General features: G+C 42.9%; 1 protein-coding gene across 1 annotated transcript; it reads right to left on the bottom strand.

Annotated features, from left to right (window-relative positions):
• Nucleotides 1–8920: 8920 nt before the first annotated feature.
• Nucleotides 8921–11878, bottom strand: camk2n2a (calcium/calmodulin-dependent protein kinase II inhibitor 2a). Its single transcript, XM_033649520.2, has 2 exons — nt 11353–11878; nt 8921–10759 (listed from the first exon to the last, which is right to left on the bottom strand). The coding sequence occupies exons 1-2, from the start codon at nt 11519–11521 to the stop codon at nt 10689–10691; spliced, it is 240 nt and encodes a 79-aa protein (XP_033505411.1). The 5' UTR covers nt 11522–11878; the 3' UTR covers nt 8921–10688.
• Nucleotides 11879–17706: the final 5828 nt, after the last annotated feature.

Genomic DNA, 17706 nt, shown 5'->3' with positions numbered 1-17706 from the left:
ACAGTGACGGCTTCAATCTCAACCACTCTGTATCTATCCCCCCCAGACCCTTTGCATTGTCTCTGTGTAAACCCCATTGGCTATTATCTGGTTTCCATGGTGATGATTGGGTGCAATGCCCTGACTACCTGAACAGGAGGGTTAAAAAAAACAACAGCCTGGCACCTATTTGGCATGGCAGGGGGATGACAGGAGGTTATGTAAGTGGCAGTGGGTTTGATATTGACAATAAAGGCTTAGGGGGTGCAGAGCAGCCACACTGCAGCAGTGGGACAGAAAAACATTTGATAGATTCAACACTCAGCGTGGATGCGTCGAGGTTGGGCACATGGAGAGTTAGTTTTTCTGCTCTGTTTTCCCACAAAAGTATGACGCAGTTTCCCCACTTTCTCCTCAGTCGGACGAAGTTTAGTGTAACTTTAATGACTGCTTTGTCAGTGTGTGAATATATTAAAATTCAGCTGTTGTTTTTTGGTAAATTCGGTCTTCAGCCCTCTTGGTCAGACTGACTGATCTGCAATGGCAGAGACCCCAGTGACAGTGAGATTTAACTTGACTGGACTTAAGTTACATAACCACAGAGCAGGGCGCAGGCCTCACGCAGGAGAGGTTTAGTCATCATTTTCTCCTTAACACAAACCTTTTCGTCTTCAGTGCAGTTTTTTTTGTCTCTTCAGCTGATCACCTGAGTCATCCAGGTGTCTGAGGCGATGATTTAATATAGAGCGCTGTGTATTTATGTGAGATAGTAGAGCCAGAATTTTCTCTCCTGCTGCTAATTGTCCTCCATGCTCTGTTGCCCAAGGGCAGCAACAACACTAATATACTGCATGCTCAATGCCTTTCTCCCTGTCTTTCTGTCTCTCTTTCACTCTCAGTCACTCTTCTCACCACCACCACCACCCTGCCCTCTCTGTCTGCATTGATTGGCCCTGAGTGCTTTGCTGTGTGGGTGGTATGTGAGGGCTCATGCAATTCAAAAGGTCTACTGCATGCTTTAACCAAACATCTCTTGGTTTTATCTGCCTCATTGTATGTCTTTGTGTTTAAACTGAATCACGACACAGCAATTCTGCCTGTTTGTACCCCATTGAACTGTCTGCTTATACTGCAGCTTCACTCAAAGAATCCTCTGTGATTCTTTAAGGGACATTCTCGTTTCTTACAACCAAGGTCTTGTTTTTGTAGTTTTTTTCTATCGGTAATAAGAAAAAACATTGTACTGACAAAGTTCTTTTCTGAGATCTGGGAATGCAGCAATGTTGATTAAAACATGTCCAATGGGGCAAAAAACACGAGCAGACAATTGTGCAGGTTTACTGTAGGGGCAGCAGGCTGAGCAAGGTACTCCAACTGTCCCTCGCTGCAGCAACACTTTCCAGCTCCTCCTGGTGGATCCAAAAGCTTTCCCATTCCAGAGATATATATAATCCCTTCATTGTGCTCTGGGTCTGCCCTGAGGCCTCCTACCAGTTGGATGATCCCAGAAAACCTCCACCGCCCAGGAGGCATCCTGATCAGATGCCCAAGCCACCTTAATGGCATAGGAGCGGTGGCTCTACTACGAGCTCCCTCCGGATGTCCGAGCTCCTTGCTCTGCCTCTAAGACTAAATCCAGGTACCCCACACAGAAAACTTATTTTGGTCGCTTGTATCCAAGAACAGGTCGCTACCCAAAGCTCATAACCATGGGACCATGGCTGCCTGTCCATCTTACCCTCCATTTTACCCTCATAAACAAGACCCTGAGATACATGAACTCCTTCACTTGGGGCAGTGACTCTCTCCTAACCTCAGAGGGGGCAATCCAGAATTTTCTGGCAGAGAACCATGGCCTCACACTTGAAGGTACTGACTCTCGTCCCAGCCGCCTCACACTCAGCTGCAAACCACCCCAGGGCATACTGGAGGTCACGGACTGATGGAGCCAATAGAACCACATCATCTGCAAAGAGCAGAAATGCAATAAGGTAAACGAACTGGAAATTCTGAGAACATGAGACACAAACTAAAGGCCTGTAGCAAGCCAACCTCCAATTAAAAAATGATTGAATTATATACATTGTGAGCATTCATGAAAAGAAAAATTACATTACTATACTTAGATAATATGATTTTAAAACCACATTTAAGGATCCTGTCAGTACCAAATTTCTGTATTGCAGTTCCATTATATTCTGTTAATACCGTAATACTTTACATGGCCAGTACCTGGAGTGTTCAGGTGGCAGTCTTCATGCTAGCAGATTGAATCACTAATGCTAACACTAGCTTGGCTATCCCTGTTGTCATAAGCATGGATGTACTGAGAGAACTGGATACAGAGTTTGTGGTGGGGACTCGGTCAATCCCATGAAAGTTGCTCAGTGGCTCGTGAATCCAATAACAGTTTGACATCGGGGTATGAAACTACCTGGATCTTCCACATTGTGGTGTACATAGAGAAAGCAAACAAGCATTTCCTGTAACTCTACTTCCCCGCCACTCAGGCTTGGGCTCAGGCATGCTACAATAAATGACAGTAGTGAAATTACTTTAGATTTGGCTATCAATGAATTCTACAACTGTTATGACCTAATGGTTATATAAGTCCTATTTAAGGGTATTGGAAAGTTTATGTATCTCAAAGATATTTATCCACTAATTTACAGAAGTCTCTTTCACAGTGTAAGCCTATGATGGAAGTCTTTTGGGTCCCACGGCATCACATGACGGATCCGAATGTTGCAATTACACAGTTTGGTCACTATGTCAAATTGCCTTAAAACCTAGCTCTGTTCCTGGAGGCTTGGTCATGAGACCCTCAGTCTGCAGACCAACTCCCTCTATCAACCTTAAACTACCTCATTTAGTTTCAAACACACACAAGCTTTATTATCAGTTTTTAGGGTTGCTCGCTTTTGGTTTTCACTCCAAATGAAGTGGTTCCCGACCTCATAAATCTGAGGTGATTAACAGGATAGAAGAGGATATAAAACATATTTCCTGTAGGCAAAATAATGTGTAACGACTGTTCCCTTAAAATTCCCATTTTTTGTTAAGTACCAGATTGGTGTACTCTTTCAGGCTTACAGAAATCATTCAAAATTGAGATTTGATTTGATTTGATTTGAAAATATATGATGGGTAGTAGTTATGGGCAAATCAATAAGAATATGGCCGAGCTTTGATAGTCTAGAATTTTCCTTTAAAGGACTACTTCACCCACAAAATGACCTGTTGTACATCAATAACTCACCACATGTTATGTTGAATTTGTAAAGAAACCTGTTTTTATTGCAGGACTCCATGGTGAACGAAGAATCCAAAAACAGAAGATTCTTGATGAACTGAAGTAAAAGGAGTCTGCATTTACCAACAGCAAAACTATATCAAAACATACATTTACAAACACACACAACTCATGCAGTATAATCCAAGTCTCATTTATCCTGCCATATGCTCAGTACTTCCTAAACACATGCATGTTCACTAAACCTTACTATTTTTAATACTTCTGCGTGAAAACTGCAGCTGCACCACTCATCCGTGCCTGAGAATGTTTATGCGGAAGTGTTTAAAATAGGAAGGTTTTAGAAAAACTGCACGAGTTTGGGAAGTATGGAGCATATGACAGGATACGTGACAGTTGTATTATACTGCACGAGTTGTGTGAGAGTTTGTAGAGATATTATGATATGGTTTTGCTGTTGTGATCCCCTTTGAATTCAGTTCATCAAGAATTTTATCCTTTCTGGATTCTTCGTCCACTGTGGAGGCATGCCAGACAAACAAAGTTTACTTGTCAAATTCAGTGTAACACGGGGTGAGTAACTGATATACAAATGATCATCTGGGGGGTGAAGTATTCCTTTAACCTACAGCCTGTGTATTCAGTTGCTACAGACCAGCATAAACACAGTAGGGTGGAGGGAATCACCACTTATCATCGTCAGTGGAAACCAATCTGCATTAGATGTAGTGAGGACTAAGAGAAAGCGCTGCCTCTGCTTTCAACAGCGCTGTATATCTGCCCATCTCCCTTGGGGCAGCGTAATGGCATAATATACTGTATGTCGGGCTTATGTAACTGGAGGAGGAATATTAATGGACGTCCACTCAGGACAGGGCCAAAGTGGAATCAGATCAAAGCTCTTTGTCCTCACTGCACATGCTCAATTTGAACCTCGAGCTGAGCGTTGCTGCTGTGAGCTGTGTGTACGTGTATGTGAGAGATAACAGCACAATAGCACTTAACATTTACAGTGGTCTGCTTTAGCATTGTGTTTGTTTTGCACCCGAATGTCCACATGTCTGTCATGCTTGTTTTTCCATCCAGTCTTTCGGTGTGGTTACATAGTAACTGTCCACTGGGGAGGCATCTACAGCATGTCTGTGTTGACCCCAGCATGGCCTGCACACCCAGCCCATCTGCCAGGTCAGGACACAGGAGCCCAGGTTACGTCTACAGCTCCAGCTCAACTAACCTCTGACCCTGGAATTTGCCAAATGATGACTGCATTTACGTCTCATCAGAGAGTTGTTGCCTGAGATGTTCCAGTCAGATGTCCGACATTAGAATTAAAAGGATAAATCTGGAATTATTTTATCTTTGAATTATTTTTGGTTTCATTATATCCAACCAAAAATGTGAAGCCATTATAAAACACACAGCTGTGACCACATAACAACAGTATTACTGCGCCAATTATCTGTTGATAAAAATGTCAGATTTTGTTGTGACTTTTGATTTAGTGGGTGTGCTTAGTGTGGGTAAGCTGTTGAAAGAGATGGACAGAGGAAGAAGATCAAAAAGAGGAGAGAGAAACTGAAGAGCTGGAAACATCAAGAATCAAAGCCGGGGTCGTTAAACAGACTATGTGGTCTGCTCGCTGTTTTCAGACCTGCGCTGAGAACGATCTGGCTATTGATTCTAAAACAGTGCTTAACACACCCAGTAAATCAAAATTCACAACAAAATCTGACATTTTGAAACAACTGCCAGTTGGTGCAGTAATGCTGCTGTAATGCAGCCACAGCTGTGTGTTTATAGAGTGTTTTACAATGGCTTTGAACATGGCTCAGGAAATCATAATCAAGGACCCAAACTATCCAGGCACTGCACTCCCCTTCGTGCCTAACAACCAGAGGTCAGACCAAGTTGTTGTTTTGCACCACAGAAGGCCCGCCTCTAAAATCCGATTGGATTTTAGAATATAAATGTTAAACGCTGCTTTCTTTATTGTAATGAAGCAATAGGTCATCCGGCACAATAGACTGTTTCAAGATTGAATCCTTAAAAATGAGTTAGCATTTTTGCTCTTCTGGATCTCTTGTCTCAAAGTCAGTGGGTCTTTTGAACAGACTGAAAAAAGGTCTGTGGTCAACACAAGCTTAAGACACTTTCACATGTTGTTCTGTATGTGGACAACAGTCCAGCAGAGGCACTTGTTTGTAGGATAAAATACCTTTAGGGTATTGTTTGGAAGATAAAGTAACACCAGTGTTTTTCTTTAGCCCTGCCACCTCTCAAATGTCTTGAGATGTTTAGATTTCAGATTATGATGTAGGATTGCTGGATGCTGCAGCGTTACTGGAAGCAGGACTTGAATAAATCACTGTAAAAGTCACATGTTCACAGTCACACTAGTGACAGGCAGAGAGGTGTGGTGGAGCAGAGCTGATACGAGTCAATATTTGCCCAAATATGTCAGTCCGGTTCCGGCCTACCAGGACCACCCATTACTGTGAAAAGTGTAATTGTCCATGACCGCAGACAGCTACACACGCACACACACAGACGACATCCACAACAACAACATGATCGATAGCACTATGTGTTCATTCAGTGTGGTGCTGATGTTATCAGGACAGTCAATAATCTGTCTGATGGGAATGCGGTCGGTTACACTGATGACGCTTTGTTGATGTTCTCTTATTAGAGCAAGGAGCAATTCAGAGTCATATAAGGCTCGATGTTAAAGCACTGCTGTCAGAACACGTAGCTTTTTATAGATGTGTCCTGATACTGTACATGCTCTTCCAGGCGATAAACAAATCTGTCATCTGTAGCGTGATTTCCAGGAACGTTTTACAGTCAGATTACAAGGAAATGAAATTCTATTGGGTTATCAGTGCATGTTTGTGTACCAGAGGTGGAAGAGGGGTGGTATCAGCTGACATAATTTCCTGACTGACACTGTTGGCAAACATTGTTGTACAGTATTCTTCACTTTTTCTTCACTTTCACCCAATTTCACACATCTGTTGCTGTAATAAAAAGTGATGCCCAGCCGGGGTAGCTGTACCTCAGGGGGTTCCTCTGCAGTTACCAGGAGGCACTTGGAAAGACTGTGGAGTCACTCAGCTAATATGAAAAAAAACAACAGATATATTTGTGTTTGGGAGAAAAGAAGATCTTTAGTATACCTATTGTCACACAGACCTAACTATAGGTGTGTTAGTTTTATTATATGCGTAAACTGAGACAGTTCAGAGTGGACAGACATATGTTGGTAGCCTGGTAAGACCATCCTGATGACATGAGCTCAACATTCTGTTTCACTGTCTATCATTCTGGCCTCGGTGCCGCCCAAAACACTTTCAGTGGCCGTGATCACTCACTTTGGCAGTCAGCCTCCTTCAGCCAATCAGTGGCAAAACAACAATGAACACTGGATTTGTGCCACTGAACAGTGCAGCAACAAATTTAGCAACTTATTTACTACTTCAGGGTAAAAGCAATGAATATATCCAAATGCTGAGTCCATCCTTGTCTCTTCTTTTGCGCCGGCACCAGCTGGGCCTTGGGCAGGACATCACTGAGCATCCTTCTTGACTGGACCTTCATTGAGAACTGTTTGTTAATGATGTTATGCTACCAATTTGTATAAGCAGACAAGAGATCCGGCACAGTTAGGTCGGTTCCAAAAGTCACACAATAACACAAACTAACTGCCCGATCAAGGGGCAGTGGAAAACCAGAGACTTGTTGTGTTTTGTGGAGTATAATGACGTGTATGAAGTCTTTCAATGTAGTCTGGTGGCTTTGACAAAAGCATAGCATTGCGGCATCAGTTTCCCGTTGTAGAGAGCTGTCTGATGGCAAGGTAAAGTCTTGAAAATATTCTGTGTACATGTAAAGTGATGTTGATTTGGCCCCCAAATGTGTTGGAACAACAGTTAAACGTCTTTCCCTCCAAGAAACTCCGCCATTGCATACTCTTGTTCCTGTTTAATCGTTGTTATCAACTCTATTTGTGCAATAACTTCACTTATTGCTCTCTCAACTTTAATAACGTTAGAGTCACCACTTGCTGCTACGGGACCTGCCATTATTGTTCTGCAAGCAACAGCCTGCATTTTACGTCATCATGGGGCAGCAGTAGCTCAGCAGCTCAGTCCATAGGGACTCGGGTTGGGAACTGGAGAGTCTCTGGCTCAAGTCCCTGTCCGGAGCAAATGTGGAGTATGGACTGGAAGCTGGAGAGGTGCCAGTTTACCTTCTGGTCACTGGCAAGGTGTCCTTGAGTAAGGCACCAAACCTCCAACTGCTCGGGATGCCTGTCCACACAGCCCCTCCTACGTCTCTCCATTTAATGCATGTATAAGTCCTGTTTGTTCGTGTGTGAATATGACAACAGAGTGAGAAAATTGAAGTTCCTACAACGCAGTTCCTGATTGACAGTTTATGTTGTCAACAACTGTGCGGATCTCTGATTCCTGGAAAGTGTTTGGGGCGGCAGTGGAGCCAGACTGATAACAGACAGCAAAACAGAATGTTGAGCTCACGTCATCAGGATGGTGTCACCAGGCTAATGTATTGGTCCTCTTCTACTGTTGCCTTGTGGAGAGCATTTTGACTTTCTGATCTATTAACCGGTATTTTTCGTTGCTGGTGAATAATAACAAACAAAAACAAATTGCATAAGACAGCAAGAAAACAGCATGAGAATGACCTCTGAGTCCCGAGTGTTGAGGAAAGGGCAGGCAATTACTAACTATCTATCTATCTATCTATCTATCTATCTATCTATCTATCTATCTATCAACTAGTTTGTTTCTGGAGAAAAAGAGAAATGGCTCTGTAATTGGAGCCCGACAGTGTGCAGACCTCATTTGTGCCCTGCGGTGAAGTATTTGTCTTCCACATGAGCATTTTCACCGTGTTTTTCACGTGTGCACACTTGGTCCCTCTTCTACCATTTGTTAGTGTAACTGCATAGTTACTAGGCTTTCCACTGACCTGAATCAGTCAACACCTTCATACCATCTTTTTGGCAAATGAGAGTACGTGGAAAGTTGGAAGCAAAAAGCCAACACAAAACTCAATATTCATGGATAAATGGTTTGAATGTGCAGTTTCTGACAGTGTGTGTGGGAACATTGGATTTAAAATGATGGGAACACTGTATCAAACCACACAACATGTTGATTTTTGAAGTTTTTGTGCATGGTATAGATTTTTCTTGGAGCACGAGTCGAAGCGATTGTTTACAGGCCTGCTATAGACTCTGTGTGAGAGCTACTGTATGAGGACAGTGTAGACATTGATAGATGATCATGTGGCCAGTCGTGGCTCCCCAGGGGTCTGTGGCTTAATGAATACACTAGTGTAGGCCGGCATAGAGCTGTTTAACAGCTTAACAGATGGATCACTGTTCCTCCCCTGCTCTTTAATTAAGGATCAGTATTTACTGTCACTGAGGTCATGGCTATTGTCTTCACAGGCTGCAAAGAAATGAGAAGACTTTTGCTTTCTGATGCTGCAGCTGCACATATGTCCTGCTGTTTGATCATTGTGCTGAGGTTTTTCTCCTTGACTTTTATTCACACAGCAGGCCCTGGCTACTCTGACGTTGGTCCTATTGCTCATCATCCTCTATTGAATTGTGAGTCAAAATGTCTCGGGACAAAAGCCATACCAAAGAATCACATTTCCATGTTCTTTCACCATTTATTAATTCACCAAATACAGTGAAAATGGCATCATAATATACAATGACTCATTCTTAGAATGTCATGACATTTTTGTTGCTTTTTTGCTTCATAAAACGATGTTTCATTATTGAAAATATTAAGGTTTCATGCACAACAAACCATATCCAGTTTCTTTAAAATAATGGTACAAAATAAACAAAATTAAAAAACAAAAAACTGTAATGTCCAAAATCGGTCAAATAACAACATGTTATTTGAGGATACTCGTAAACAGTGCAATATACTCTAAAACTGCCATTTTCTAACAAATTCATCAACGAAGCTCAAGTCACAGTATACGATTTCTTAATAATAGTTTAACATTGATGTGTGCAAAAACCCCAGACACATTCAGTTAGTCTTTAAAAAACACCCGACCTCTGATATAGAATGAGACCAGTCTGCCCAAAATCTCAGCTTTGCCTCCGTGAAGCCTAGTCTCATTCTGTATATCCTCTCTGAAGTAGAAATATTTCTGTTGATGAATTGTAAGACGATAGACTAGCATATCATTTAAATAACAAATATTTAGATATAAAAATACAAATATGACTTTTGTTAAAAAGAAGCGTGCCAGGGTAAGAGTAGTGGCACCTGCGTTGGCACCGGAGTGAAAGTTCATGCAAATAGATGGAGAAAAAAAAACTCATAGAGGACGAAACACAAATTACTGCGAAAATTAACCAAATTTATGGAAAGCATAATTTTTTTCCCATCAATTTCATGAGTATTATTTTAAACATTTACTGTAATCTCCACATCTGTGCTGGCCTCTGTAGATATCGGAGCATTTGAAATGCAAAATAAAATTAAAAAAAAGGAGAGGGGAAATAAAGATATGTGCAGGTGTAACTCAGCTACATGAAGGGAAGGTGCCACGCTGCACCTGTAACCACTGATGGGTGATGCAAGAAGAAGAAGAAGAAGAAGAATGTAGCCTGGTTTATTCAGTGGCCTAATGCTCTTTAAGGGCCAAAAACAAACGGCTTCTACTACAGAAAATATTAACATTGCACCATCCTCGGATATATGTTTTTACATACAATGGGTCTCCTCTATTTAGCAGACTCGAGAGTTTGGTTGGTCTGTTTTTGAAAAAAGCGTTAGCAGCAACAGGAATGCATTGGACCAGTGCTGAAAGGACAGCTCCCTTGAATGCACCGTCGCTGACTGAATCAACAAAGCAAAGCCTAAAGGAGGGGGAGGAGGGAGGAAGGGGGACGTCTGAGAGCTTAGCCTACCTACTGTACTGTACAACTTATTGAAATGGGGCTGGGATTTAGCTTCAGCCTCCAGTTGCAGTATTTTGTTGCTTACAGCGCTGTTGGAAAGGAAAAATAAAAAGAGATGGTCGTGAAGTAATGACAAGTTCATCCATCATTAAAGTCAGCAGAGGTTGAGACACAGAGCGGGGTCCGCCATCTCAACATCTTGCTGCGTAGCAGTAGTTAAAATCGGGATTCGTTTGGAGAATTGCCAGCAATCCCATGATAAATCTTGGTCTTTTCCAGAGTCTCTCTCTCTCTCATTTCTTTCTTCATCTCTTTCTTCCACATTTCTCTTCCTTTAGCCTTCTCCATTTTCCCCCCTCTTTCATTGCCTTTCCTCAGTCACACCATCCTTCGCTTCGTGCCGTCGTTTTTTCTCCCGCAATCCTCGAACATGCACAGCCGACAAGTGCTTCAAATCGGTGATCAAAATTAAAAAAGTCTGCAAGACATCGCTCACGTTTAAACGCCGGGTGAAGACTTATCTGTCATCCCCTTCAGGACCTCGTCTATTCGGTCGTCCTCAATGACCACTGTGAAGAGAGAAGGGGAGAGGATGTTTACTGAGACCATGACAGCAGCGATGAGTTTATTTTAAGTGTTTATTATAAGCTCACTGGATGAGGGGGGTATGGCGCTCTAAATAACAAAAGCAAGTGAGAGAAAATGGGACTGTGGTGCGGGTTGCAGGTGAATAAATAAATAAATAAATAAATTAAAGCAGCACTATTGCAAATCCCCGACCTCGAGTACGCGCACTTGGAGAAAACAACTCATTCTCGGTAATGGCGACGAGCCAGGCTTTTTATCCATAACCCTGTTGTCTGGTGGGGAGCTACAGCATGGGGTGTGTCCTTACATGGAGATCATGTCTTGTGCATGTATGTAAACAATTTGTCCTCAGACTCGTGCAATAATTCATCATATGGTGCAGTTTCAAATATAAAAATTGTGCAGAATATTCTAGATACAACAAATTAATTGCAACACAGAGCATAATAATAATAACCCCACTATGAATCTCACTATATTTGCACATTTTCTATACCATAAAAAGCCTAATTGTGGTGATGTATTATGGTGACAACATGCATAAGTGTCTGTCTTTTATTTCACCATCCTTTACCTCGCTTGGCTCTGCCGATCTGTCCAAGCTTTGGGGGTCTTTTCGCCTGCGACGCAGCGAAAAAGGCGTTTGTGTCCTGCAGTCCGCAGCTAAAGGACATCTGACTGACCTCGCTGTCCGCCCCGTAGCCGCTCATTTTCCCCTCGTTGTATGGCAGCACCTCGGACATTGTGGCACGGCGGAGAAGGATCACCAGCGCAGATAAAAAGTGGATAAAAGTCTTCCTCGGTGGCTTTATGTGCGCAATAAAGCCGTAGATCCCGTTTTTGTGTGTGCAAGCTGCAGCGGCTGGAGTGTTTCTCCTGCTGGGATCCTTTCTGTGCGTAAGAGTCGATGTGGATGAGGAGCCACCAGCGTCTGAGGTCCGGCTGTTGTTGTGGTCTCTCTGTGGTCTCTGGATGTGTTGCAGCTGCAGGCAGAGACAGCGTGTGAGTGAGAGTGAAGGAGAGCTGTGTTCGCCTGTGTTGCTGGCTGATGTCTGGTGAGGGAAGTGGGAGATCCCGGGATCATAAAGGAAACCCAGGCAGAACGGTGAAGTCATCCATCCGGGTTTGAAGCGCGCGCGTGTGTGTTTGTGTGTGGATGTGTGTGTGTGGCAGGGGACTCCGAGCGGTGGAGGAGCAAGAGTGACATCAACAGGCGAGAGATGAAACTGCACAAGTGAAGAGCCCATACTGAGGCAGGTTTGAGGCTTGACTTTATGATATGAGGAAGAATCACCATCATGTAGAAACATATCCTCCTGAGACCTGAGCTTCTGTTTGGTATACATTTTTAATTTCACCTAGCTATGTGGGATCAGTAGAACCCAATAAGTATACAAAAATAAATATTGTCAACAATAATAAAGTCCCGATATCCTCAAATGTGACGACAGTAAAGTCCCAATGTCCTTAAACAAGTACTTCCTAAATAACACCGTCTTATCTTGTTACTGTTGCTACAATTGGTCAAATGTGTTGCCATATCAAACTACAAACACTATTAATCATAAATAAACAAGATTCAGCCATAAATCTGATCAGGTTTTGGACCTTGTCCACTCTTGTGTCAGGATAGGCTGCAGACTGACTTGGCAGAGATGGCTGCCATCTTTTTTTTTTTTACATGGATTAGTGTATTGTGGTCTTTCTACCACTAGATGGCACTAAAAAGTGTCCACAGCAGCGTCAGGGGGAAACACAGCGGGACAATGGCAAAAGTTAAGGTGGTGAAAGTCCAACTGGGTTCGCGCAGGTAGCGTAGTGGATGGGTCACAAACACTGATTTTCACGTGTCCCTTAAGATTCTAAAGCCAAACGCTGTTCTTTTTTCTTAAACCTAACCACATGCTTTTGTTGTTGAAGAATAAAAAACTTCAATTTCCGGTGTTGTACCAACGTAGTCCTTTTTTTTTTTAAAGAGACTGTATGTAAACTTTAAATTTCCTGTGAAAACGGCAGTGTATTTTGAAAGAAGAGAATGCATGTAACAGGCAGAACTTGACATGGCATCCCAGAACGCACCCAGGGTACCTTTCTCGTCACATGTGAACGTGGAAAGTCCAAGACCAAATGTCAACATGTGACGAAGTCGGAGTGAGAATGTGTTGGTTTGGCCATATTGTCGAGCTAGTTTGCTGTTTCCGAAAAGTAGCCCAGCTGTCTGTTCTCTCACTCATTCTACAGCAGTAGAAGTGGATAATGATTTATTCTTGTGGCTCTTCTACACTTTCGAAATGTTATTGGACCAAATGTATCAACCCCTATTGTGAAAAGAGTCATTTTGTGGGAGTTGTGATGCTCAAAAAAAAATGTATCTGTGACTTACAGACGTCAGTTTCACAATGTAAATCTATGGGAAAAAGTCAGTTTGGGCCCCATGACATCATGTGACGGACCTGGAAGTTGTAATTCCACATTTGGCCACTATGTAAAACTGTCTTAAATGCCCAGCGCTGTTGTGTTAGGGGCTTGTTCTGTTCAGAGTATATGGATTCTCTGCACATGGCTCTCAACATGGTGGTGGTTTAGCCAGCAGCTAGCAGCTAATAGTGCAAACTCATCCACAGTGCTGACAACAGTGACAGTGCTAACAGAGCCAACAGTGTTAACCCGAGGGGAACTGGAGGGTGGGCGCTACACTTCCTGAACAACTCCATTACATCTTTACACAGCCAATCGTGGTTTGCTGCTATATGAATGCTCTGAATGTCGCATCAAGCTCCTTCAAGTCATCGACAGACTCTGTTTTGTTGTGACCTTTTATTTCTTGCAAGACCCACAAATTTATACAAGTATCACCGGAGTGCCCCTTTAAAGTGTCACAGCTGCAAAAGAAAGAACAAAAACAAATGCATACTTGTTCAGATAGAAGAAGTTTAAACCCCCAAAACAGTGGAGACACTGAAATACCATGGTTTCTTATTATACAATGAGAAACATGAAAAAGAAACATCATAGGTTTTACATGATTACATTAAATACATCATAGAAATAAAGTGAAATATATAATATGGTGTATGATTGTGTGTCAGCAACAAATATGTGAATGGCTCATTTCAGCACCACGGACAGAGCCAGTCAAATTCATACATTAGCTGCATATCTTCTTGTTTTTGTTTCAGCCTGTGTTACTTAAAGCATCCCGTCCGTACAGCATATGGTGTCTCATAAAAAGCTCAAATAATGAACTGACAGAAAGCCTATTATTGGACCAAACCTGTTTCAACAACTCAGGCCAGCTGACCTGTCTATAAACATGTAATAACCTTTCCATTGAAGCAGCGTCCCTCTGTGTTAGCAGCCAGTCTGCATAGCTGACCGGTGAAAGTGACCAGCTGACACTCTTTGAGATCAGTGCTGTTGGAAAGGCTCTTGGGTTTCCTGCGGGGATAAGACGCGGGGCGGCTGCGGAGTCAAAGCCAAACCTGCTGGCTGGCTTCCCACAGGAACATGGCCCATATAACCCCCTGTAAAATGTGTTACTGAGTCCAAAGAGCATTTCTGTTCACCACCAGTTTACTGAGACAAAAAGCAGCCACAGAATGAGCCATCTTTATCCAACTCTTTTCTGTGCTGTGGATCCACACTCAATGTTTAAGGCTATAATGCACCAGAGATCATAAAGCTGCCACTCTATCTGAGTGTAATTCCCCGAGGATGACTCACAAAGCTCCTGCTGCCCAACAAACCGCAGCCTCCAGCTGTCAACAAGCAGAGCGGTTGATTCATGCAGGGTTTTCGCATGACGTCATCAGTCAGCGACACAGTTGGGGGCTGAGGTGAAAAATCTGACCTGCTGCCCCACATGGTGCTGCTTCATGTGCACCATTTAGGGAAGGAAACATGCATGCGTTATACCAACTGGATGCCTCTCTTTCTTGCCCCTTCCCCTAGTAAACACCGCCTCATACATAACCTTGAACCCAGTGCGCTTAAGTGCAACGACTCCTCATCTGGTCTGCCTCTGTTTAGTTTAATTGATCTCTCTCAGTGCACACGCTGTGATTTCTCCCCCTGTGTCCCCTTCTTTCTCTTTCTCCGTCTCTGCCTCTTTAGCAGGCAGCAGTTCTCAATGATCAGGCTCACTCAATCAGTCCCATCATCTCTGACAAGGGCACCCACCCTTAAGAAATGTGTGTGTGTGTGTTTGTGTGTGTACATGTGTGTGTGTGTGTGTGTGTGTGTGTGTGTGTGTGTGTGTGCTCTTGAAGTGCTGCCTCCAATTATAAATGAATCACTATGCTGAGTCACTCACCCCCTCTCCATCTCTCCCCTTGAGCAGACCAAGCACTGCTGAACTTACACACACACACACACACACACACACACACATTGTATATACACACTATGTTCCTCCTTGAGGAACACTAGCTGAGGAAAAAACCCAATAACAAACCCAGAGCTGAGAGCCAGGATCAATTCCCTGATTTGTCTTTATGTGTGTGTGTGTGTGTGTGTGTGTGTGCGTGCATGTGTGCGTGCGTGCGTACGTGCGTGCGTGTGTGTGTGTGTGTGTGTGTGTGTGTGTGCATGTATGTGAGTGTGTGTGCATATATATTTCAGGAAAAACTAAAAATGGAGAAAGAGGAGAGACACACACACACACACACACACACACACACACACACACACACACACCATCTGCAGTCATGGACCAAATAAAAGCACCGTGTCTATCTGCTCTCCTCGTCATGAAGATTAATGCTGTTTGTTCTCCAGCATAAACATCCTGCAATAGACTGTGGGAACATTGGCAGAGCTCCTGCCCTTGGATCAGTGAGCACACAGCTGAGATAGCACTGCTCACAGCTGTAGTCTGCAGCACGCTGAAGCTACACCCAGGCTGCTGCATGCCCCACCTCCCACAGCTCTGTCACAGGTGAGGCCAAAGCCTGGATCAGAGGCGAGTGTTTCATGTTGTTCAGTGTCATGTTGGTGATTTTAGAGCAAAACTGGTCACCAAGTCCTGTTCTAACAATCAAGTTTCTACTGTCTGTCTTTATTTGCTGTATTTGGAGGGCGATATGAGGAGTGTTAAATGGTGGCTTCTATTCAGGTACTTACGTTACTAGTTATTTTTCATATGAAACAATGATACATTTCTAAAATATGATGCATCGTCACCATTGGAACTACCTTAATGAATATGCAGCAGTTAAATCTAGCTTCACCTCGATCAACCACAATATTAAAGGTCCTATATATGAGGTTTTGAAGATTAATATAGTGTCGGTATTTGGCGACCTGGGAATGACACTTGGGATATTTGAGACACGACAATGAACTATCTTTCTTCAGAATTACATACTGTGCCTTTAAAAAAAAACTAACAGCAGCAATCCTTTGCAGATATAATCTTGAAGTTGTTCTTCCACAATAATCCATAAATCTTACTGTCATCTAACTGACTAAGGTAATAGTCCCAATGAAAAACACTCTGCTCTCTCCAGGTCTTGGGCGTCAGACACTGATGTAAAAGCCATCCTTAATGTCTTCATGATACGCGGCTGGTCCCCTTTGTAGTTTAGTGCCATTCGGCGGCATCAGAGGGAAATGCAGTGGGATACAAACCAAAGTTAAGGTGATAAATGCTGAGTGGGGTGGGTGGGATGGGTGGTGGATTGGTCAAACAAACCCCAAGCTTCACCTGTGAGAGCAGTGTTTGTGTCCCGTAAGATACTAAAGCCAAACCCTGTTGTTTTTTCCTAAACCCAACCATGTGTTTTTGTTACTGGAGGGGAAAAAAGTAAATTCACGTTGTTGTACTGATGTAGTGCTTTTATTTTGAAAGAGACTGTATGTAAATGTTAATTTTCCTGTGAAAACAGAAGTGTATCTTGAAAGAAGACGATACATGTAACAGGCAGAACTTGACACGGTGTCCCAGAACGTCAACAACCAACACACCCAGGGTACCTTTCACATTGTATCTGGACGTGGAAAGTCCATAATCATGTCAATATGTGACAAGGTCGGAGTGAGAATGTGTTGTGTTAACAGATGTTTGGACGTAGATTTGCTGTTGTTGAATGTGGACCCCAATCAATCAATAAGTCAGTATTTCTTTGCCTTTAAAAAATTAATAACGACATCCCTTTGCAGATAAAATGTCCAGATTGTTCTTCCACAATAATCTTACTGTCATCTAACTATTTTCATGCTAGGATAATAATCCCAATGAAAACTGTGACAGCATGTTCTATGGGTTATTCAGACTAATCTGGACACTGATTCTGGGAAGATATTTTGCTGTTCAATCTTTTAGAATGTAATTTTTCAGTGCAGTGGGCATCAAAACTCCAGTTACCCCCACTGTACTGCAATGGCAGCAGAAATCTCAGGGACTAGTATCTCAATTCTCTGCATGGGTAGATACCAGAGTGAAGAAATATGCTTCATTTTCGCACATTTTTTTGTCTTTGTTTCTAATGTGTGTAAAGTCTAAGCTGGTAAAAAGGAATGGCATAGAGTCGAGAAATACCTCCTCTACCTGATATAGTTTGAATGTTTTTCCATTCCTCTCTGTGATTTATTGTTGCAGTATTGTTGTGTTTGTAAAAGCCCTGCTCAAACCAAAAAAATCTATATATCTGACCAGTGTGTGTACAGTCTGTGTGTGTACATGACACCATCCCTGTCTGCCTCTCCTCAGGGAGGGAGCGCTTGGTTTGTTGATGAGAGGAGAAGCACTGCAGTCACACTACTGTCACAAAGTAGGTCACTTATCCCACGTTTCACTGCATGCCCAAAGCAGATGGGTGACAGCGGTAATTGGCATCAGGGACTATAGCACGCTGTGATGGCTCTCTCTCCTGAGACACCGCATCTCTACCTTTCCTCCCGCGGTCTGTTGAGTGTCTGCTAATGCCAA

The sequence above is a fragment of the Epinephelus lanceolatus genome, chromosome 12 (genome assembly GCF_041903045.1).
Source record: "Epinephelus lanceolatus isolate andai-2023 chromosome 12, ASM4190304v1, whole genome shotgun sequence".
Taxonomy (NCBI): Eukaryota; Metazoa; Chordata; class Actinopteri; order Perciformes; family Serranidae; genus Epinephelus; species Epinephelus lanceolatus.
The sequence above is the reverse complement of the archived record's forward strand: the minus strand, read 5'-3'. Positions and strand labels throughout refer to the sequence as shown.